The following is a 25360-nucleotide window of genomic DNA, read 5'->3' as shown; positions in this document are numbered from 1 at the left end:
CAAAGGCCTTGAATAATGTGATGATTGGCAAAAACAACTCTGTCTTATCAAGAGTGAGATGGCATTGTGGGGGTGGTGGAGCTACCTCCCTGAAATGAGTTTTTGCAGGGTGGGATGTCTGATATTATAGTGACTACGAGAAGGTTACCCCATGTGACTCTATCCTCCCTAGCAACCGGGCCAATTTGGTTGCTTAGGAGACCTGGCTGGAGTCAGTCAGCACGCCCTGGATTCGAACTCACGACTCCATGGTAGTCAGGGTCTTTACTCGCTGAGCTACCCAGCTTACCCCCTCCCCCTCCCCCTTTACATTCTTATTTGCCTCTGACCGACTAACAAAACTACATTTAAAATCATAATAAATATAGAATGTAAATTAAAAGAATAATTCATCCCAAAATTTACAAATCTGTCATTATTTACTCACTTTTACCATTCACTTTCATTTTATGTTAAAAAGTTGTAATGAAAGTGAATGGTGACCAAGGCGTAGCAAGAAAATACTTTTGGGTGGACCTCAATAAAAATGGATGGGCCAAGTTTTCGGACATTTTTTTTTTTTTTTAAACAAATTTTCCATAACAACAGAGAAGCGGCGCATTCAAACAGTTCTATCATACTTTCAGAAATCAGAATTTATGCATTTTTTATACTATGTTATAATATATATTTGAAGTCAAAGAATAATCTCCAATATTCTGGGTGAGCCTGGGTCTAATAAATTGGGGCCTACCCCCCTTGCATCACTGATGGTGACTGAGATTTACATTCTTCTTAATACTTCCTTTTGTGTCCCATGCATGAATGTCATATGGGTTTGGAACAAAATGAGGGTGAGTAAATGATGACAGAACTTTTTCTTTTCTTTTTTTTTTTTTTAAGTCTGAATCAATGTAAATTTAATTGAGCCTTTTTGATGTCCAAAAATGCTGCTTTTTGTAACAAAAACTGCAGCATATTTGGCCACCATGCTGAATCGGAATGGCGTTGCCAGCTCATAAGACTAGCTCAAAAGCCAGTATTTACAGTATGTGAGTGTTTGCAGTGCATCTGAACTCGGGTCAGTGGCGCGTACACACACTCCTCCTCTGTGCGCATCTTCTGCGATCTCTGTGTGATCAGGAAACCGCTTCATCACTGATGCCTCTCTCATTCAGTACAGTAATGAACTGGAGACTCTTGGTTTTCGGTACTGTGTGGTTTTTGGTTCTGGTTGAGGTTGCTATCGTAAACGGAAAGCGCAATGCGAGAACAGCGACTTTCTCTCGGGCTCCCCGCGCTCACCGGAGACGCACACGGGACACCTGGACGGGACAGACACTTTTCACAGCATGCAAGACAACGCTGTCTCCCAAAGACCGAGCGGAGCTGCTCAGAAATACACACGAGGTGAGAAAGGGTCATTTTATTTTCATTTTCAGTCGCAAACAATTTAGCTTTAATGTACAGTGTTTTTATCTTAATTGGGACACTTTTTGATATTGAAGATGAATGTCAAAATAATGACCCGATTTAGCTGAATTCTTCACATTGGATAGAAGCTGGGCTGTCATAATTTTGTCAAAGGAATTACTTGAAGCTATTACACACACACACACACACACATATATATATATATATATATATATATATATATATATATATATATATATATATATATATAGTGATAGCCAAAGTAAAATCTTTTATAAGGGTAAATGACGTGACGCTTTTTTTTTTTTGTATTATTTATTTATTTATTTTTTTGTACAGATCTATATTAAGTTATTTAAAAATACATTAATATTGCATTTCAAACAAAAACTATTCGGTCAGAAAACTAAAGTCAGGTGGCCATTCTGTTATCATGTGACAAAAAGCAAATATATGTATATATATATATATATATATATATATATATATATATATATATATATATATATATATATATATATATTTTAAATATCAGATATTTTGACAATTATATTAATTATTTATTTTATTCAGGTATTAATTTATCAATTTTACTGATAATATCAATATCAATATGTATTAATAACATTGATAAATGAAATGAAAAAAAAAAATGCTTAGAAAATGCCAACCTATTAAGTAAAAGGTATTCAAATACTAAAATACTGTATATCAATTTGATATATATCATAGTATTTTATTACCTTATACTTGATGGGTTGAAATTTTTAAGCATTTTGTTTTATTATTTTTTAAATGCCACAAATGTTTTTCAAACACGTATAAGCCAATATGGACACAAGCATTACATTTCCACAAACTTTAAACGTGTGTTTTAAAGGAATAGTTAAAAAAAAAAAAAAATCTCATCATTTACCCTCATGCCATCCCAGATGTGAATGACTTTCTTTCTTCTGCAGAACACAAATGACGATTTTTAGATGAATATTTCAGCCCTGTCGGTCCATACAATGCAAGTAAATGGTGTTCAGACCGTTGTAGCTCCAAAAATCACAGGAAACATAGAAGTAATCCATAAAACCCCAGTGGTTAAATCTATATAGTCAGAAGCCATATGATGAGGTGTGAGAAACAGATCAATATTTAAGTCCTTTTTTACAATAAATCTCCACTTTCACTTTCACATTCTTCTTCTTTTGTTTTTGGCGATTCACATTCTTTGTGCTTATCACCACCTATTGGGCAGGGAGGAGAATAAAAAAAATAAAATAAAAATACTACTTTCTAAAAAAAAAAAATATTGATCTGTTTCTGATCCACACATATCATATCTCTTTTGAAAACATGGATTAACCACTGAGTTTTATAGATTACATTTATGCTGACTTTGTGCTTTTTGGACATTTTGGTTACCATTCACTTGCATTGTATGGACCTACAGAGCTGAAATATTCTTCTAAGAATCTTAGTTTATGTTCTGCAGAAGAAAGAAAGTCATACACATCTGAGATGGCCTGAGGGTGAGTAAATGATGAGAGAATTTTCATTTTTGGGTGATTTTTAATGTAACTTTTTTATCACCTCAGACAACCTTATTTGTCAAAGACCCATGTAGAAAAAGTCAAAGAGAAATGACAGAAAATTTTTTATTTATTTTATTTTGATAAAGTGCTGTTTCATGGATAGTCCCGTGTATACTTTTCCTTTACTAGACAGGGTTTCATGGCGATGACGGATCCAGTTTTACCCTCACATGGGTTGGAGATGGAACTGGGGTTAGTCATTCTTGCAAATTAATCAAAAGCATACGCGTTAATACATTTATTTCTATTTAAAGTTTATTGATAATATGGATTGTATGTTGAACCATTTCTGTCATATTCCATAATCACACATTTGCTGTGTTGGAACATATGCAAGGGTAGTGTGAACACAAATTTTTTTGCCGTCTCAGGTTATTCTGGTCCTTTCCACACTCAGTGCATCATCAGACTCCTTTTATGAAGGCGGTTCTTCGCGCCTTTACAGGAGGTCAGTGGTGAAATATTTTATCTGTTCTCAAACAACAAGCAGAAAGTGACAATAAATTACAAGTACTTTTAATACATGTCAGACTCCACATGTATCATTAGCTGTCAGCATGTGGTCAGATATTTCTCCCAAGATAACATATTTAGATGCAACTTGAGCTTCTTTACTTATAACTTTGCATCTCTTTATAGTGAAGACTATGGAAAGTCTTTCCATGATATCTCCAATGCCATCAAAAACACATTTATAAAGAAAGACTTTGGGATAAGTGCAGGACCTGGGAACCCTCAACAGGTAAAAGTGCTGACATCAAGTCTGTAGCAGAGGCTTTATTTCCATTGAAGTTAATTTTGAATGCTAATAATAGAAAATGACCTTTATTTAGTGTAAAGCTGTCATTGAATGTACAGTGCTGTGAAAACGTATTTGCCCCCATCCTGATTTCTTCTGTTTTTGTGTATACAGTTGTGCTCAAAAGTTTGCATACCCTGGCAGAAATTGTGAAATTTTGGCATGGATTTTGAAAATATAACTAATCATGCCAACCACACATCTTTTTCCAGAGCAGCCTGTATTTCTCCTGAGGTTACCTGTGGGTTTTTCTTTGTATCCCGAACAATTCTTCTGGCAGTTGTGGCTGAAATCTTTCTTGGTCTACCTGACTTTGGCTTGGTATCAAGAGATCCCAGAATTTTCCACTTCTTAATAAGTGATTGAACAGTACTGACTGGCATTTTCAAGGCTTTGGATATCTTTTTATATCTTTTCCATCTTTATAAAGTTCCATTACCTTGTTACGCAGGTCATTTGACAGTTCTTTTCTGCTCCCCATGGCTCAGTATCTAGCCTGCTCAGTGCATCCACGTGAGAGCTAACAAACTCATTGACTATTTATACACTAATTGCAATTTAAAAAGCCACAGGTGTGGGAAATTAACCTTTAATTGCCATTTAAACCTGTGTGTGTCACCTTGCGTGTCTGTAACAAGGCCAAACATTCAAGGGCATGTAAACATTTGATCAGGGCCATTTGGGTGATTTCTGATATCATTATGATTTAAAAAGGAGCCAAACAACTTTGTGTTAATAAATGGCTTCATATGATCACTATCCTTAAATAAAAGACCAGTCATATTTTCAAAATCAATGCCAAACTTTCACAGTTTCTGCCAGGGTATGCAAACTTTTGAGCACAACAGTATGTCATACTAAATTGTTTCAAAAATTCAAACAAAATCTAAGCTAAAACAAAGGCAATCTGAGTAAACACAAAACACAGGTTTTCGATGATAATGTTATTAATTGAAGCAAAAAAGTTAACCAATACCAACTGGGCCTGTGTGAAAAAGTATTTGCCCCTTTGTTACTAAATCCCCAAATCTATGAAACTGCATTCATAATGAGGTTCAGCTGGACTAGACACACCCACGCCTGATTACTGCCAGCCCTGTTCAATCAAATCAACATCTAAATATAAATTTTCAGCAGCATGAAGTTGGCTAAAAGGTCTCACCCAGTAGCACACTATGCCAAGTTCGAAAGAAATACCAGAAATGATGAGGAAAAAGGTGATTGAAATACATCAGTCTGGGAAGGGTTGCAAAGCTATTTCAAAGGCTCTGGGACTCCAAAGAATCACAGTGAGAGCCATTATCTCCAAATGCAAAACACTTGGCACAGTAGTGACCCTTCCCAGAAGTGGCCGAACTTCCAAAATTCCTCCAAGACCACAGCGATGACTCATCCAGGAAATCACAAAAAAGACAAGGACAACATCCAAGTAACTGCAGGCCTCTCTCACATTAATAAAGGTCACTGTTCATGACTCCACTATCAGAAAGACATTGGTCAAAAATGGAATCCATGGAAGATTGGCGAGGCGAAAACCACTGCTAACCCAGAAGAACATTAAGGCTTGTCTGAATTTTGCCAAAACACACCATGGTGATCCTCAAACCTTTTGGGAGAATGTTCTGTGGACTGATGAGTGGAAAGTGAGATTGTTTGGAAGACAGGTGTCCCGTTACATCTGGTGTAAATCACACACAGAATTCCACAAAAAGAACATCATACCTATGGTCAAGCATGGTGGTGGTAGTGTGAGGGTGTGGGGATGCTTTGCTGCTTTAGGGCCAGGGCGACTTGCAAAAATGGAGGGAAACATGAATTCTGCTCTCTACCAGAAAATCCTAAAGGAGAACGTCCGGTCAACAGTCCATGAGTCAAAGCTCAAGCGCAGCTGGATTATGCAGCAAGACAATGATCCAAAGCATAGGAGTAAATTCACCTCTGAATGGCTCAAATGAAGCAAAATTAAAGTTTTGGAGTGGCTTAGTCAAAGTCCTGACTTGTACCCAATTGAGATGCTGTGGCAGGACCTTAAATGGGCAATTCATGCTTGAAAACCCTCCAATGTGACTGAACTAAAGCAGTTCTGCAAAGAAGAGTGGGCCAAAATTCCACCACAGCGTTGTGAAAGACTGATCTCCAGTTGAAAGCGTTTGGTTGCAGTTGTTGCTGCTAAAGGTGGCATAACCAGCTATTAAGGGGGCAGTTAGTTTTTCACATGGGTGATATTGTTGTTGGATAACTTTTTTGCTTCAGTAAAAAAAATACATTTGAAAACTGTATTTTGTGTTAACCCAGGTTCCCTATGTTTTATGTTATATCTTGTTTGAAGATCTAAAACAAATTAGTATGAAAAATACACAAAAATAGAAGAAATCAGGAAGGGGGCAAATACTTTTTTACCGCACTGTAGTTGTCAATATGTGAGAAATATTTTTCTTTTCTGTTCCAACACCTGTGTGAGTCTATCCAATCAGAAAATGCCATGACATCTCCTTTGACTCAAGACAGCTCACAAAGCAACAACTTTGTCAAAACCCACAACAAACATGAAACCACACTTCCTCTGAAGTGGGGTCGGCATTTAGTTCATATTCTGCTGTGGTACATTACTCTTTTGGACTAACATAGCCATCAGATAAGAAAGCAAGCACTGCAAAACATAATTTAGAATTTCATGACATTGTAGACAAGATTGTCTCACCACTGATAACGGTAAACTGTTTTCTGGTGTTACAGGTGATTCTGACAGCCAACCTGCCTTTTACCGAGACCCCAGGAGGAGTCATTTTTACCTCGATGGATGCTGGTGTGACATTCAGATCAGTGCAGCTTCCATTCCACCCAGCACAGGCCATTCAGTTCCATTACCAGGACCCAAAATATCTTGTGGTCATCAGCACTGACGTGAGTAAGATTCTCCTTTAGTTCAGTAAAGCCCCCTTAAAGGGATAGTTCACCCAAAAATGAAAATTCTCTCATTATTTACTCACCGTCTTGCATCCCAGATGTGTATGACTTTCTTTCATCTGCAGAACACAAATGTTCATACTTTTAGAAACATATCTCAGCTCTGTTGGTCCATACAATGCAAGTGAATGGTGGCCAGAGATTTAAAGCTCAAAAAAGAACATAAAGGCAGCATGAAAATAATCCATATGACTCCAGTGGTCAAATCCATGTCTTCAGAAGCGATTTGATAGGTGTGGGTGAAAAACAGATCAAAATTTAAAGCTGCTCTGTGGAACTTTGTGATCTCTAGCGACATCTGTGTTTGAAACTTAAAATTGCAAGCAATTTGCGGAAGACCACTTTACGTGAGGTGTGTTTGGGAACTGCTCTTCTGCGCAGATGAATATCATGATTTGAGCTTACAAGGACATCGCCTGTGTAAGTCATAATGTTCTATTTTTATGTTCACATTATTCTATTAAACATTTAAAACCAAAATATTACTTAAAGATATAGATAAACAACACTTGTAATTATATATTTTGAATGAAGGAAATTTACACTTATAGTGCTTTTCTGACACTACACTCAAAGTGCTTTTACATTGAAAACAAACCACCACCAGTTACCATTAGATTTTAATATGATTATTCAAGTGTTTTATGATACTATTAATGTTTGTATTGTACTACACCTATCAGTTTAAGTGGTGAAACTCATGATATGGTTGATATGTGTTCAACGGAAGACTTTAGTGTTTTATATTATATTGTACAGTCTTGATAATGCAATAGTACGTCTATGCACTGCACACAATAACACTAAACTAAATACATAAAATGAGGATTCAATAGGAATGAAATATACTTTATTAAACAAGAAAATAATATGCAGAAATATGCAATATAAAAATTACAATAATACGTTTAAGTAATAATTTCTTTAGCAGTAAAGTTAGAATAGATAGATGGTTACACACACTAAACAAATATGTGACAGTCAGTACTTCTTTTCTGTGTTTAAATACATCACGTAATGAAGTAAGGATGAATGACATAAGCCCATGATTTCACGTCAAGTCTGACCCGACAGCTCAAAATACAAATAATTTCTACTGGCTTACCATAGTGAATCGGAGTAAGGTAAGGACATCGTTTTTAACAGTTTTTTATGTACTCAGTAATGGCAATTTGTTATTTTTAACCAAAAAATCTTCCGTAGTGCAGCTTTAAGTCCTCTTTACTATAAATTCTCCTCCCTGCCCAGTAGGTGGTAAAAACAAAAGAAGAATGTGAAAGTGGACATTTATGGTAAAGAAAGGACTTGAATATTGATCTGTTTTTCACCTTATCATATAGCTTCTGAAGACATGGATTAAACCACTGGAGTCGTATGGATTAGTTTTATGCTGCCTTTATGTGCTTTTTGGAGCTTCAAAGTTTTGCCCAGCATTGAGGGCGCTTACACACTAGGGAAAGCTCAGACGGAGCATTTGGTGCATGGGAGTGCGAAAGGTTCGTTTGGAAGGCGTGTACCATCTAGAGAAGAGGCGGTCAAGTTCAGAGATGGCTATTTAAAATATATCTTACTGACAATATACCAGTAATCATTGAAACTCTTCTCCAGTCTCTCTCTCCACAATTACTATCTTTTAACCTGACGGAGAAAGACGATAGATGAGAGGGAATGAATACACTGCCATGTTTTTTTTTTTTCTATTTCACAGCGCAACTAGTGCCGCATCTCCGGGATTCCCATTGGTCAACGGATGCCTACACCAGAGTGCATTGCAGCAAAAGTTGAAATGTTTTCAACTGTCGGTCGCATGATGGAGCTTCACTATCAGAAATCCTTGCGTTTTCCCTCTCCATCCTTCAGACGCACCAACCTCCTTGAAATCAATGTATTCACAGTGTTCTCTGACGCAGTGTTAACTCTAGTGTGTAGGCGCCCTCACTTTTACGGACCTACAGAGCTGAAATATTCTTCTAAAAATTTTCGTTTGCGTTCTGCTGAAGAAAGTAAGTCATACACATCTGGGATGATGAGAGAATTTTCATTTTTGGGTGAACTATCCCTTTAACAAACAGTGAGGTAATTCGGTCTCAGGCATTTAAGACAGTTTTTGACACAATCTCTTATAACTTTATTTTTAGGATGATCTATGGCTGTCACAAGACTTTGGAAACAGTTGGTCTCATGTTCACGAAGGAGTTCACATGTTCACATGGTGAACAATCATATTTACTTTTTTTACATGATCACCCAAAAACATTATTGAGTAATCTTTAATAATATATATATATATATATATATACATATACACACACACACACAGTTTGGAATAATGTACAGATTTTGATTTTATGGAAAGAAATTGGTACTTTTATTTACCAAAGTGGCATTCATCTGATCACATTGTATAGTCAGGACATTAATAACATGAAAAATTACTACAATTTGAAAAAAATGTTCAGAACTTCTTAAACTTCTTCAAAGATTTCTCATCAAAAAATCCTCCATGTGCAGCAATGACAGCTTTGCAGATCTTTGATATTCTAGCTGTCAGTTTTTCCAGATACTCAGGTGACATTTCACCCCACACTTCCTGTAGCACTTGCCATAGATGTGGCTGTCTTATTGAGCACTTCTCACACACCTTACAGTCTAGCTGATCCCACAAAAGCTCAATGGGGTTAAGATCCATAACACTCTTTTCCAATTATCTGTTGTCCAATGTCTGTGTTTCTTTGACCACTCTAACCTTTTCTTTTTGTTTTTCTGTTTCAAAAGTGTCTTTTTCTTTGCAGTTCTTCCCATCAGGCCTGCACCCCTGAGTCTTCTCTTTACTGTTGTACATGAAACTGGTGTTGAGCGGGTAGAATTCAATGAAGCTGTCAGCTGAGGACATGTGAGGTGTCTATTTCTCAAACTAGAGACTCTCTTGTTTGGTTCCACATCTCTTTCTGTCCTTGTTAAAGCCAGTTGTGCTTTGTCTTTGAAGACTGTAGTGTACACCTTTGTAAGAAATCTTCAGTTTTTTGGCAGTTTCAAGCATTCATTCCTTCATTCCTCAAAACAATGATTGACTGACGAGTTTCTAGTCATTTTCTGTCATTTTTGGCCTAATATTGACCTTAAGACATGCCAGTCTATTGCATACTGTGGCAACTCAAAAACAAACACAAAGACAATGTTAAGCTTCATTTAATGAACCAAATATCTTTCAGCTGTGTTTGATATAATGGCAAGTGATTTTATAGTACCAAATTATCAATTTAGCATGATTACTCAAGGATAAGGTGTTGGAGTGATGACTGCTGGAAATGGGGCCTGTCTAGATTCGATCAAAAATGACTTTTTTCAAATAGTGATGGTGCTGTTTTTTACATCAGTAATGTCCTGACTATACTTTGTGATCAGTTGAATGCCACTTTGGTGAATTAAAGTACCAATTTCCTTCAGAAACAGCAAAATCTGTACATTATTCCAAACTTTTGGCCACCAGTGTGTGTATATATATATATATACTACTCTGATACTATTTTTCTTCATCTATTTCAAGGGGATCTGGAATCACTATCTTTTTTAGCTCCAGCCCAAAAGGAACAGGTGAGTGGTATTTCACTGAATCACAGCAAATTAATAATTTGACATTTAAAGATAATTATTTGAGGTTTTTTGTTTTGTACAGCAGAGCACAAATTGCCCATTTTTGGTAGTTCTGAGGTTCTGTCAGAATCTTTTTAGTGATGAAATGAACTTTATGAATTGTCTTTGCATCAGTCGAGGCAGCCAGACGAGGAGAGCTCATTTTGCGACGAACACAGGATTTCGGCAAAACCTTCACCACCATCGCCAAAAACATCTTCTCCTTTGGATACATCGGCGGCTTCCTGTTTACCTCCATCATGGAAAAACTGGTGTGAAATTCTGTAGACAACATGCACACCCAAGCATGTACTCACCCACACGAATACACTCTGTCTGTGCTTTCCACCCTCTTTCAATGTCTGTAAGAATCATCATGGCTCCATGATATAAAGATGTGTTCTGTGTTTGCAGGGCTCTCCTCGTGTTATCTACGTGTCCTTAAACCAGGGTGACAATTTTAAGAAGGCTCAGCTGCCCTCAGCCACCACAGAACAGGTGAGAAGACAAAAAAATAAATACCTTCAAAGGAATACTTCATCCAAAAAGGGAAAATAATTGCCATTATTTACCCTCATGTCATTCCAAAAGACTTTTTTTCTTCTCTAGAAACACAACAGGAAATGTTTTGTCCTCACACAAAGCTATCATATGGCTTCAGAAAATCAGCACACAAGTTGCATGGACTGTTTTTATGAGACTTTTATTGTGTTTTTATGCCATTTATGGAGTTTTAGACAGCCCCTGGTCACCGTATTATTTCATTGTATGGAAAAAACAAAGTAAACATTATTTTAGATTTCTCTTTTCGTGTTTCACGGAAGACAGAAAGTCATACGGGTTTAGAAGGACATGAGGGTGAGTAAATAATTAATTAACTAACCCTTTAAGTTCCTTTTGTAGATTATAAATTGGGACGTTATGATAATTTTCTATTGTCATGAAATACCTGATTTGTACTTGCATAAAGGAACATATTTGGGGATATTTGTGACTTGTACCATCAGTCCTACATCACTCTTCTAAATTGTGTTTAGCTGATCCAACAGAAAATAATCTGTCACAATCTCTCACTCAGATCATTAGAGAGCTACACACACACACAACACTGTGTGTAACTCTTTGACTTACTCATGTCTCTTTGCAGTTCTACTCAGTCTTGGATGGCGATGAGGACATGATCTTCATGCATGTGGACAACCCTGGAGGTGCTGTTTCTCACTTTTTACAGCAGCTTCTCTATCTTCTTTCTCTCTTCTGTTGGAGTTGTGAAAGAGAAGTATCACTATAAGTGAACAGCTCAACCACAGTTGCTGTCACTGTCAGTTTAACAGTGTGCTGATGAGGCAGGACTTGTCAAGCGAGTTCCACTTTGTGCTGACATATCATAGAATGGCTCTGCAAAAGCCATTCGAGGGCTAGACACTTTTGGGTCAGTGTGTACACTATTCATCTTCCATTCTGGAAGTCTTTGTACTGGGATGATCACTTGAAACAGATAAGAAGGAGCATGGTGTTGTCTTACAGCAGACAGTGGCAAGGCCTTCGCATTCATGCTAGATAAGCTGACATATTGTATGAATACACCCTTTATTGTATTTACATCAATTGCATGTGAAGAGTTATCTTATTTCCTATCGTGTGTTTACATGTTAGTATGTTTGAAAGGGATAGTTCAACCGAAATGAAAATTCTTTCTCATTTACTCACCATCATGTTATGTATGCTGTCATTATGTTGACTTGATAAAGCCAACATACTATTATTGTACTTTATTCATTTTAGGGATTTTCTAAAACCACTAAACCAAGTCCAAAATTATCAATGGGAACTCCTCTTAGAGCTTTTCAGCAACATCTTTCAAACTTGGCACAGACCTTCAGACTGTGCTAAAGGCAAAGTTTTCCCATAGCAGACGACCGGAAGCCCTAAACATCCCATAGACTTGCATTGATGGAACGTTCAAACAGGCCAACCCTATTCAAACTCCAACTCTCAAAAATGCAAATGTAAACAAACAACTATCTATCTATTAGGACTGTCCACAGGGCTGAGAAACTAAAGTCCAGTTTTTCACTGACATATTACTAAAATTCGAATTACCGGTATATTCAAATTTTAAAGACATCATTTCGGGTAGGGGGAAAAATCTACAAGACATCTGATTTTTAAATCAACGTTGTCTCCTACGTCCACAAGAGGGCGCAAAAAAGCAAAACAATATAAACCAATCAGCACTGGGTTGTGAAGAACATGTGGCTGTAACAAATGTGCACAATATGATAAAGTCAAAAGATTTAACCAGTTCATATTCCCAAATATTAAGTTAAAAGTTGAAACGAGAAAAGAAGTGCTTTAAAGGGATAGTTCACCCAAAACTGAAAATTCTCTCATCATTTACTCACCCTCATACCATCCTAAATGTGTATGTTTTCCTTCTGCTGAACACAAACAAGATAAACACAAGCTATCTGTTTCTCACCCACACCTATCATATCGTGTCTGATTGTGAGGACCTATAGAGTTGTAATATTCTTCTAAAGATATTAAGATTTTTGTGTTCAGCAGAAGACAGAAAGTCATACACATCTGGGATGACATGAGGGTGAGTAAATAATGAGAGAATTTAATTTTTGTGTGAACTATTCCTTTAATAGACATTTCTATGTTAATCTAGTGTTGCGCAGAAGCCTATTCCAGTACCATAGTACTTCTATGGACTCCAGCGGTACCACAGTGTTTTTTTATTAAATTCAGTTGGATTTATATGTACATACCTAATGCTATTGCAACAAGACATTAATAATAGGGCAAGGTATAGTCAGCTTAAGACACAACCGCCAAAGACCCCCACCTCTGGGGACCGTTCACTCCAAACATGTTCCTCTTTTTGAATGCTTGCACTGGACAGACGTCTTTAACTGTTGTGCTGTGTCTCACTGTTTTTCAGTGTCTCGTGCAGTAATGATGCATCCAAAATTCGAATGCTCATTTTAGTATTCAAGTATACTTTTTTATCTTAAATCTGATGAATATTCGAATTTCATTTTTTTTATTTGACAGCCTTTCTATCTATCTATCTATCTATGAAGTCAGAAGTTTACATACACCTTAGCCAAATACATTTAAACTCACAATTCCTGACATTTAATCGCAGAAAACCTCATGGTTACTTGTGTAACCTCGGTTCCCTGATGGAGGGAACGAGACGTTGTGTCGATGTATTGACATTAGGGGTCACTCTTGGGAGCCCGAGACACCTCTGGTCTTTGACAAAAGGCCAATAAAAATTGGCGAGTGGTATTTGCATGCCACTCCCCCAGACATACGGGTATAAAAGGAGCTGGTGTGCAACCACTCATTCAGGTTTTATGCTGAGGAGCCAAGACAAGGTCCCGGCCATTTCAGCGGGTAGTTCAGCGTTGTGGCAGGAGGGACACAACATCTCATTCCCTCCATCAGGGAACGGAGGTTACACAAGTAACCATTACGTTCCCTATCTGTCACTCACTCAACATTGTGTCGATGTAGTGACACTAGGGGTCCCTATACAAAATGCCGCAACTGGCTGAACTGTGTTATGTGAACTGGTGGTGTGTGACGGGCAGACAACTGTGTGCCTCATAGCCAGCGCACCAAGCCGACACATAACCTCCCCCAACATTGTCTCATGGTAGGTCCTACCCAACATGGAAGGAGTTACTACAAACATGGAGACTGTGGCAGAGGGGCCTCTGCCCAAGGAAGACACAGTTTGCCAACAGGGAAACAAATTAATGGAAGATATACATCACATGGGGTTACCTACAGGGAACCACCACATACGGAGCACCTACCCCAGAACAGGGCTTTTAGTTAGCACGTGTACTGGGCCGGCAGTGAGTCTCTCCGAACAATCGACTGCCACAGGGCTCGGAGGAAGTCAACCAGGGAAAATAGTTTGTGAACACTACTGGGAGTTGCACATCTTCAGCTCAGGGGAGGTGAAAGGCGCTATGTGCGAGCGATACACCCGGCCAGCTATCCTGGACTTATCTGCTGGTATTGCGTGCCACTACACGGGATGAAACCGGTTCCACGCAGAGGTTGTGGAACCTCGCAAAGGTGTTGGGTGTTACCCAGCCTGCTGCTCTGCAAATGTCTGTTAGAGAGGCACCCCTGGCCAGGGCCCAGGAGGCCGCTACACCCCTGGTAGAATGGGCTCGTAGCCCTACCGGGGGCGGCACGTCCTGGGCGTGAAATGCCATAGCTATGGCGTCAATGAGCCAGTGGGCAATACTCTGCTTGGAGACAGCGCTTCCTTTCCGTTGTGCACCAAAGCAGACAAAGAGCTGCTCAGAGACTCTAAAGCTCTGCGTGCAATCCAAATAGATGCGTAAAGCATGCACCGGACACAGCAATGACAGGGCTGGGTCTGCCTCCTCCTGGGGCAGTGCTTGCAGGTTCACCACCTGGTCCCTAAAAGGGGTCGTGGGAACCTTGGGCACATAGCCCAGTCGGGGTATCAAGATCACGTGAGAGTAGCCCGGACCGAACTCCAGGCACGTTTCGCTGACAGAGAATGCTTGCAGGTCTCCTACCCTCTTGATGGAAGTGAGCGCAATCAGGAGGGCAGTTTTCAAGGAGAGTGCCTTAAGCTCAGCTGACTGCAAAGGCTCAAAGGTGGCTCTCTGTAGACCCTGAAGAACTACAGAGGTCCCATGAGGGAACGAGGCACGGTCTGGAGGGATTCAGCCTCCTGGCACCTCTCAGCAAACTGATGATCAGGTCATGCTTCCCTAAAGACTTACCGTCGACTGCGTCGTGGTGTGCCGCTATAGTGGTTACATACACCTTCAAGGTGAAAGGGGACATCCACCCTTCCCACCTCTCCTGCAGGAAGGAAAGTACCGATCCGACTGCACATTTCTGGGGTCTTCCTGTTGGGAATAACACCACGTAGCAAACAGACGGCACTTAAAGGCATACAGGCGTCTCGCAGAGGGGGCCCTAGCCTGAGTGATCATGTCTACCACCGCGGGTGGTAGACCGCTTAGGTCTTCCGCGTCCCGTCCAACCGTGACCAGATGGTGCCCCGTCCCTGAGAAAGAATTTTCTCATGGAAATTCATCGGGGGGGGGGGGCTGTCGCGAGGAGCATGAGGTCCGAGAACCACATCTGGGTGGGCCAGTAGGGTGCTATCAGGACGACCTGCTCCTCGTCCTCCCTGACCTTGCACAGGGTCTGTGCAAGTAGGCTCACTGGGGGAAACGCATATTTGCGCAGTCCAGGGGGCCAGCTGTGTGCCAGCGCATCTATACCGAGAGGTGCCTCGGTCAGGGCGTACCTGAGCGGGCAGTGGGAACTACTTGTGCCTGTCTGAATCGACTCCAGATCAGCTGGACCACCTGAGGGTGGAGTCTCCACTCTCCCCTGAGGGTAACCTGCCGTGACAGCGCGTCCGCTGCAGTGTTGAGGTCGCCCGGGATGTGAGTGGCTCGCAGCAACTTGAGGTGCTGCTGACTCCAGAGGAGGAGATGGCGGGTGAGTTGTGACATACAACGGGAGCGCAGACTGCCTTGACGGTTGACATATGCTACCATTGCCGCGTTGTTTGTCTGAGCTAACACGTTCTTGCCCTGGATCAATGGCCGGAACCTCCGCAGGGCAGGCAGAATTGCTAGCAACTCGAGGCAGCTGATGTGCCAACGCAGCCGCGGGCCCATCCATAAGCTGGCGGCTGCGTGCCCGTTGCAAACAGCACCCCAGCCCATTTTGGAGGCATCTGTCATGACCCTGGAGACCTGCTCTTGGGGAACGCCTGCCCGTAGAAACGTGAGGTCGGTCCAAGGGCTGAAGAGACGGTGACAGATCGGCTTGATGGCCACGCAATGTGTCCCGTGGCGCCATGCCCATCTCGGGACTCAAGTCTGAAGCCAGTGCTGAAGCGGTCTCATATGCATCAACCCGAGCGGTGTAGCCACCGCTGAGGATGCCATATGCCCCAGGAGCCTCTGAAAAAATTTCAGTGGAACCGCTGTTTTCTGTTTGAATGCCTTAAAACAGGTCAGCACCGACTGTGCGTGCTCGTTCATGAGGCACGCCGTCAACGAGACGGCTGAGTCGGCTGAGGTGTGAGAGCACCAGGTCCCTGTGTGCACACAACACATCCTGAGAGTGAGCTAGGATTAGCCAACCATCAGGATAGTTGAGGATGCGAATGCCCACTTCCCTTAGCAGGGCAAGGGCTGCATCTGCGACCTTCGTGAAGACGCGAGGGAACAAGGACAGACCGAAAGGGAAGACCTTGTACTGATACACCCGACCCTCGAATGCAAACCGCAGGAAGGGTTTGTGTCGAGGTAGAATCGAGACGTGGAAGTACGCGTCCTTCAGGTCTACCGCCGCAAACCAATCTTGATGCTAGACGCTCGCTAGAGTGTGTCTTTGCGTCAGCATCTAAGACGGAAGTCTGTGTAAAGCCCGGTTCAGTACTCGCAGGTCCAAGATTGGCCGCAACCCACCGCCTTTTTTGGTACAATGAAGTAGGGGCTGTAAAACCCCTTCTTCATCTCGGCCAGAGGGACAAACTCATCAGACGTACTGGTGGGTGGGGCCTCGCGGTGGGGCGGAGCCTGAGGTGCCACAAAGTGTCGTGGCCGTGCTGAGTTCAGGGACATCGAAGTACTTACCTGGCTCCTTGTGACCACCCCTGGAACAGCCCGGGATGGGGGAGGAAGAGGCCTGTCCTCGTGACCCGTGGAGACTGTCACATCGGGGGAAGATTTGTGCCACAGCTGGGTGCTCAGGGGCAGAGAGACCGCCGCTGGAGTGCCAAACCTGCCAAATAGAGTGGTGGATGGTGGTCATGATGACGTGATGACCGTGACCCAGGGAACAAGGAAACCGCTCTTGCTGAACTCTTGGGTAATGCAGCCACTTGGGCATGCAGCGCAATTAAATGCAAAGGTAATAAAAGATTCACCTCCTGGCCCTCGACCGGGAGATGGAGTGGTTTCGTCATCCCTGGGTCACCCGTTTCAGGGGCTCTTTGAGGCCTTTCGCGGGTTCTTGGTAGCCGCGAGACGGGTGGCTTCTGCTTCCTGCAGTGGGCTTCATGCTGGGGCCGGATAACCTCCGTCTGCTGCTTCACCACTGAGAACTGCTGAGCAAAGTCCTCAGTGTCGCCGGACTGGCCAACTTGGGAAATGGGGGCAGCAAGGAACCGTGCCTTGTCGGCTTCTCCCATCTCGACCAGGCTGAGCCAAAGGTGGCGCTCCTGGACAACCAAGGTGGACATCGCCCGCCCAAGAGAATGTGCCGTGACCTTCGTCGCCCGGAGAGCGAGGTCGGTCGCCGAGCACAGCTCCTGCATCAATCCCGGGGCAGAACTACCATCGTGCAGTTCCTTTAGCGCCTTGGCGGACTTGCAGGAGAGCCATGGCATGCAGAGTGGAGGCGGCTTGTTCAGCGGCACCGTAGGCCTTGGCCGTCAGAGACGACGTAAACCTACAGGCCTTGGACGGGAGCTTTGGGCGCCCGCACCAGGTGGCGGCGCTCTGCGGGCATAGGTGCACTGCGAGCACCTTTATCCACCGGGGGATTGCCGAATAGCCCTTGGCCACCCCACCACGACTTTGTCAGATCTTCATGCACTTCTGGGAAGAAAGGAAGGGGGCGGGGCGTGGCTTTGAGCGGTGCCGCGAGCCCAGGAACCAATCATCGAGCCGCGAGGGTTCAGGGGAGAGCGGAGGGTTCGACTCTAGCCTGGCGCTCATGGCTGCCCGGGAAAGCATGTCATCATCTCCACATCAGCCTGTGACTGGGTGACCGCACCCGAAGGGAGGAGCCCAGCTGAGGCTTCCACGTCCGACTGGACAAACCCGCCCTCCGATGCTGCGCTCGGGAGCTCATCACCTTCGCGGGCTCCGAATAAGAGGTCGAACTCACCGTGAGACGAGCCAGCGGACTCATCCGAAAGCCCAATCTGGGCAGACGAGCATGCTGGGGAATGGGAGGTTCGTGGGGGGATACCCGGCGGAGGTGGTCCCAATGGGGTCCCCAAATCACCCCCAGTGCTAGCCACGCTGGCCTCATACCCATGGGTAGAAGGACCGAGGCGGGGAGCCTCTGGGGTGGCTTGCTTTCTTACGAAGGTAAGCCGCGGCCACATCGTTGCCATGGACATGTTCTCGCAATGAGTACATGACCCATCCACGAACGCTGTCTCCACGTGAGCAGTGCCCAGACACAAAAGACAGTGATTGTGACTGTCAGAAGGCGAGAGATAACGAGCGCAACCAGGAATAACACACAAAGGAAAGGCATCTTTAAAAAGACGCATCTTTAAAAAGACGTTCTGTGTGTGCCGCTCTTTTAGAGATATATACTCTTTTAGAGAAATATACTCTTTTAGAGAAATATACTCTTTTATTTCTGCCGAAGCGCCCAGGGTCATTCTCTGCAGTGCACCAGTGCAGAGGGGGGAGAAGCTGCTGAAATGCGCCGTCAGATCCAGCAGAGGTGAATGAACAGTCGAGGGAATTCAGCTCTGTGAGCATGACCGTTCGGCTCCGAAGAGAACATCTGAATGAGTGATTGCATACCAGCTCTTTTTATACCCATATGTCTGGGGGAGTGGCATGCAAATACCACTCGCCAATTTTCATTGGCCTTTTATCAAAGACCAGAGGTGTCTCAGGCTCCCAAGAGTGACCCCTAATGTCACTACATCGACACAACGTCAAGTGAGTGACAGATAGGGAACATTGCCTGTCTTAGATCAGTTAGGATCACTACTTTATTTTAAGAATGTGAAATGTTAGAATAATAGTAGAGAGAATTATTTATTTCAGCTTTTATTTCTTTCATCACATTCCCAGTGGGTTAGAAGTTTACATACACTTTGTTAGTATTTGGAAGCATTGCCTTTAAATTGTTTAACTGGGTCAAACGTTTTGGGTAGCCTTCCACAAGCTTTTCACAATAAGCTGCTGGAATTTTGGCCCATTCCTCCAGACAGAACTGGCGTAACTGAGTCAGGTTTGTTGGCCTCCTTGCTCGCACACGCTTTTTCAGTTCTGCCCACAAATTTTCTATTGGATTGAGGTCAGGGCTTTGTGATGGCCACTCAAATACCTTGACTTTGTTGTGCTTAAGCCATTTTGCCACAAATCTGGAGGTATGCTTGGGGTCATTGTCCATTTGGAAGACCCATTTGTGACCGAGCTTTAACTTCCTGACTGATGTCTTGAGATGTTGCTTCAATATATCCACATATTTTTCCTTCCTCATGATGTCATCTAATTTTTGAAGTGCACCAGTCCCTCCTGCAGCAAAGCACCCCCACAACATGATGCTGCCACCCCCATGCTTCATGGTTGGGATGGTGTTCTTCGGCTTGCAAGCCTCACCCTTTTTCCTCCAAACATAACGATGGTCATTATGGCCAAACAGTTCAAGTTTTGTTTCATCAGACCAGAGGACATTTCTCCAAAACGTAAGATCTTAGTCCACATGTGCACTTGCAAACTGTAGTCTGGCTTTTTTATGGCAGTTTTGGAGCAGTGGCTTCTTCCTTGCAGAGCAGCCTTTCAGGTTAGGTCGATATAGGACTCATTTTCCTGTAGATATAGATGCTTGTCTACCTGTGTCCTCCAGCATCTTCACAAGGTGCTTTGCTTTTGTTCTGGGATTGATTTGCACTTCTCACACCAAACTACGTTCATCTCTAGAAAACAGAATGCATCTCCTTCCTGAGTGGTATGATAGCTGTGCAGTCCCATGGTGTTATATTGTGTTCTATTGTTTGTACAGATGAACGTGGTACTTTCAGGCATTTGGAAATTGCTCCCAAGGATGAACCAGACTTGTAGAGGTCCACAATTTTTTTTCTGAGGTCTTGGCTGATTTCTTTTGATTTTCCCATGATGTCAAGCAAAGAGGCACTGAGTTTGAAGGTAGGCCTTAAAATACATCCACAGGTACACCTCCAATTCAGTACACCTCCTATCAGAAGCTACCTGGCTAATTGTCTAAAAGCTTGACATCATTTTCTGTAATTTTCCAAGCTGCTTAAAGGCACAGTTAACTTAGTGTATGTAAACTTCTGACCCACTGGAATTGTGATATAGTCAATTAAAATCTATCTATCTATCTAACTAATGTCTGTCTGTCACTACTTTTATGGTGCGTTTTTATTATTTTTGGAGGTTGATGGCCACTTTTGTTACTGAAATATCAAATTTTGTGTTCCATGGAAAAAATAACGGCATACAGGTTATGGAACAACATAAATGTGAATAAATGATGATAGAATTTTCATTTTTGAGTGAACTATTACTATAAAACACAGTTACGAAGCAGGTTGGATGGGTTTTGCTGTGTGTATGTGTGTGTGTTTGAATTATGATGACAGTCTCTTATCTCTTGTCTGAGTAAAAAAGCTGTGTCAGCTGTGTGTGCGAGTGTTTGTGTGATGTGATCTCACATGCTTACAGAAGACACATATTTTGGGACAATCTACACATCTGATGACCGTGGCATCCTGTACTCCAAGTCTCTGGAGCGCCATCTGTTTGGTGGGGAGGGGAAGAGTGATTTCACTAATGTGACATCACTGAGAGGGGTCTATCTCACCAACATACTAGAGGAGGGTATGAAAGCTTGTTCCATGTCATTGAAAACAAATGATAAGGCCTACACAGAATCTGTGCCAGCAGAATACCACAGAAAGTTCTGTAGATTTCTGCAGAATTCAAATGCCCATCATTCACAAAATTTTACATATTCTCTGACTGTTCACACTGTGAATTCAGAGTCAGGAGGACGAAAGTTCTGCTGCTGAAATCTGTCTGTGCTTGCCGAAATTCGCAGCCTGGTCTCGTGAAATTTACGTGAACATGACAACAGTTTTGCAATTCAAAATGTACGTGCTATATAACATGTTTGGCTTCAGTTTTACTGTGAAATGTCCAACTGGGGGCATCAAAAGCAGGTAAGATGTGGTTTTATGGTGAATCTTAGATAAAAAATTTAACCTAACCTAAAACTTTTGCCTGAATGTTATAAAATATAAATGAGAAGTTTAAAAAAGACATCCTTACCAAATCATCGCCTAAACCGAAACATTCGTGTTTTAAAAGATACATGAGATGTAAAAAAAGACAAACATACCTTTTCAGTGCCTAAACCTAAAAAGCACAATTTCTGAAGCAACAACACCATATTGTGCCGCTTCTTTGACTTTGTCATGTTATGTGTTAGCTTGAGTTCATGGGTGGACTTGAACCGCGGTCCAACGCCCTATCTGGTGAGCTACCGTGCAAGTTAATCATGTTGGAATAAGTGTATATATGTAGGTGGGTCTGTAATACAAGCATGAAAATGTATTGCTTTTTGAAAGATGCATTTGTGTAAAAGTGTGTCGATATCATAAAATAGCAGGTTCTGAGTAATAGAGAGAAAAATAAGTATTTATAAAGTCATTATCAGCCATAAGTCATGCAGTGAATAAAACTGTGAAAAACAGTTGTTGTAGCACTTCTAGTGTTCCTTTCACCTGGAAACTGCAAGGAATTGTACCTGGAGACACGTATAACAAGTTTTGCTAAAATTTATATAGAGTCATGTTTTCACAATGAGACCAGGTTGGAAATTCGAATCACTGCCCCCAGTGGCCAAAGCTGGAAGTGTTGTTGAGGTGAAATGTCCACAGGGTGGTGCAAAAAGCGAGTTGATTTTTATTTATATAATTATTTTTTTTATGTAATACTGTCAACAGGAATGCCTATTTTATTAACTCTACCCCCAAACCCCAACCCTAAACTTAACCATCAGTGGAATAAAAGTGTAATTTTCTAGCAAAATTGCAACCTCAGAATCGCGGTCACCATTGTTTATGTGAGGCTGCTTGCGCAACGGACAATCAGATACACCACAGGAAAAGGCAAGCACATCTGAAATGTTGCGAAAATGTCTGATGGTGGATGGTGCTTGTTAGTTATTTGGAAGAATGAGGTCGAGTTCTAGGTACATGAACATTCGCAAGCAAACATTGATTATCTGTGTGATCATGTTGGTACTTGCATGTTCTCATTCATTTAATAGTTTTGACTAATCTGATAATGCATTTAGTCGTCAATAAGAGTGTTGTACAGTCAGTTCCATTTAACACATGGTACCATATTTAAAATACATTTAGCAAATTTATGTCAGAAAAAAAAAAAGTGTTCAGATTCTGTGTGGGCCTACAATTGACCAATTATGTACTTGTAATTGTGCTGATGTCATCACTAAATGATGTCATGCTCCTCTTGGTTTGCAGATGGACGTATACGCTCAGTCATTTCGTTTAACAGAGGTGGACAGTGGAGATTTCTGAAGAAGCCAGAGAATGTAGATTGTCCAGAAATATCAAAGAAGGTAACAGTTGAGGACCGAGTGGTCAGACAATAACTTACCATAAATGTCATAGACTAGATTAACGTAATTCCTGTGGGTGGAGTTTTGCTCCATTTAAAAGTGTTTTATGGATAATTATGTGATGTCCCTTCTTGGTATCTTTGCTTGAACATTGTGAAATGTATTGTGTTTAGTAGATTTACATAATCACAATATTATTTAAAATACTGGATGTTATATGTTTATACTATCAAAATGCGACAGTGTCATATGTATTTGGCATGTATATTCACAGTGCTGTACAACTCCCCCATTCAGTACATTTACATGCACTTTAAAAAGTTCAATTTCAGTCAGACTAAAACAATAATTTGTCTTTTAAAAATGTCATGTAATGTAAATGTCATGTAAAATGTCATTAGAACTGGGCATGTATACATACTGATAGGCTTCCATTGTTAGTGCATTTCTGTACACATGTTTTTCCTTGCATGTTTCCTAGTGTGTTCTCTGTTGCAGTGCAACCTGCACATTCACGGAGAGCACAGTCACTTCAGCGGAATCACTCCCATGCTGCCTCTCTCTGAGCCTACCGCTACTGGACTGGTCATCGCTCATGGTAATAGCACTCTCCATGTTTAAGCAATCCTAACAATTGAATGAACATAATGAATGACTGCATGATAAATGTTACTGCAGGTAGTGTGGGAGACTCCATTTCAGCTGCCCGTCCGGATGTGTATGTGTCTGGGGACGGAGGATACACCTGGTGGGGAACTCTAAGAGGACCACACCATTACAGCATCCTGGACTCTGGAGGCCTGATAGTGGCCGTGGAGGCCCATAGAGACAGACAGATCAGCTCCATAAAGTAGACATGATTAATCTCTTGAAATGGTTAACATGGCTTTTATGTTGATTGTCATATGTATGACACTTTTAAAAACATTTTTTTTTTTAGGTTTTCCACAGATGAAGGCCAGTGTTGGAATATATTTAATTTCACTGATCACCCAATCTTCTTGGCAGGCCTGGCATCAGAGCCTGGCACTAAGACCATGAATATCAGCATTTTTGGTTACCGACCAGATGATGATGATCAGCCCATGTGGGTGGCAGTCACCATTGACTTTGAGCACTTGCTAACCAGAGAGTGTAAGAAAGAAATAAAAAATTAAGGGCAAAATGTATACAAATTTGGAAAGAATTATATATATATTTATAAAATATCAAAATATACAGTATATTTCTAAATTCCTGTCTGTCTTTATGTCTGTATATATATAATAAGAAACATTATTCAAGAGTTATACATGGTATTGATGTCTACCTGCATTATATAATTAAGGCTGAAATATTATCTGTTATCTGGTTAACGAGTAATATTGCTATCTGCTATATGTACAGTATATATTAGTACATTAGTGGAAGTAATGGCCAGGATATCCAGTGGTCTCTTTCTATCCATAGATAAAGCCGACTTATCTTTTTTCAAAGGTGGTGAACAAGACTATGTGAAGTGGTTGGCTCACTCTGAATACGGAAGTGATTCAGAAACAAACGGGTGTGTCCTAGGCTACAAGGAAACATTTAGAAGACTGAAGAAACTGTCAGTCTGTAGAAATGGGAGAGGATATGTGGTCAGCACGCAGCAGAGCCCTTGTCCTTGCACCAGAGAAGACTATATGTGGTAGGAAAAAGTTGCAACTCCTATTTCACAACAATGAGGTTTGTTGAACCTCATTTCAGCACAAAGAACTTCTGCTTGTGGTGTTAAACCACGGAAGATGGAAGCTTGAATGTGTTTTCTAAACGTGTCTCCTGTCAACAGTGACTACGGTTTCTATCGACATGAAAACACCTCTGAGTGTCTGCCACAGCCTGACTTCCTGAATCACACCCTGGAGATTTGCTTAAATGGGGAGCTAGAGGATCTACGGACAACAGGGTGAAGAAAATACATCTTGTTGAACCTCACTAGTTCCAGGTCTATTTTACATTTTCTTAAACATTTACACACACTTCTCCATTGTACAATTGTGTCAAGCAGGTATCGTAAGATTCCCGGCGATAAATGTGAGGGTGGTTTCAGTCCTTCGAGGAGAGAGGGTGCTGGCAAAAAGCACTGTGAGGACCTCAGTCCATCTACTTCCTCAAGTCCGCCGACATCAGTGAGTGGCAGTGCCTTTATCACTCTATCTTCTAATTAACAATCATTCAAAGTATGTCTGCGTTGCTCTTGTAACTGTTGAATCCATGTAGAATACCAGGAATAGGTAGAAAGAGGTACTGATGGAGGATAAAGGTGTTATTAAAACTGGGGGAATATCAATTTTCAATATACAGTGGCCCTAAAAAGTATTTGCACATTTATAAGACACTAAAAAATGCATGAATATCATTAGATTACATTGTAGATGCCAATTGCTTTGATATTTTTTTACCTAATGCGATAAATTAAACATTTTTAAGTGTGGCTTAAAGGAATAGTTGACCCAAAAATGAAATCTCTCATCATTTACTCACCCCCATGTCATCCCAGATGTCTATGAATTAATTTCTTCTGCTGAACACAAACAAAGAT

The 25360-nt window shown here is 41.5% G+C and overlaps 1 protein-coding gene across 2 annotated transcripts in view; it reads left to right on the top strand.

Moving 5' to 3' along the window:
* The first annotated feature begins 1149 nt into the window (after positions 1–1149).
* The window catches only part of LOC127436759 (sortilin-like), a 28108-nt gene continuing 3897 nt past the window's right edge, over positions 1150–25360 (top strand). For both annotated transcript variants that reach the window (XM_051691107.1, XM_051691106.1), the window contains exons 1-18: positions 1150–1389; positions 3126–3188; positions 3368–3444; positions 3636–3738; positions 6532–6699; positions 8901–8974; positions 10310–10356; positions 10531–10667; positions 10810–10893; positions 11543–11603; positions 20874–21029; positions 22700–22797; positions 23296–23395; positions 23476–23647; positions 23738–23931; positions 24274–24466; positions 24608–24724; positions 24827–24947. In XM_051691107.1, the coding sequence (XP_051547067.1) occupies positions 1165–1389; positions 3126–3188; positions 3368–3444; positions 3636–3738; positions 6532–6699; positions 8901–8974; positions 10310–10356; positions 10531–10667; positions 10810–10893; positions 11543–11603; positions 20874–21029; positions 22700–22797; positions 23296–23395; positions 23476–23647; positions 23738–23931; positions 24274–24466; positions 24608–24724; positions 24827–24947 (2190 nt within the window). In that variant the 5' untranslated portion in view covers positions 1150–1164. The remainder of the gene's footprint in view (positions 1390–3125; positions 3189–3367; positions 3445–3635; positions 3739–6531; positions 6700–8900; positions 8975–10309; positions 10357–10530; positions 10668–10809; positions 10894–11542; positions 11604–20873; positions 21030–22699; positions 22798–23295; positions 23396–23475; positions 23648–23737; positions 23932–24273; positions 24467–24607; positions 24725–24826; positions 24948–25360) is intronic.

The sequence above is a fragment of the Myxocyprinus asiaticus genome, chromosome 47, assembly GCF_019703515.2.
Source record: "Myxocyprinus asiaticus isolate MX2 ecotype Aquarium Trade chromosome 47, UBuf_Myxa_2, whole genome shotgun sequence".
NCBI classification, from domain to species: domain Eukaryota; kingdom Metazoa; phylum Chordata; class Actinopteri; order Cypriniformes; family Catostomidae; genus Myxocyprinus; species Myxocyprinus asiaticus.
The sequence above is the reverse complement of the archived record's forward strand: the minus strand, read 5'-3'. Positions and strand labels throughout refer to the sequence as shown.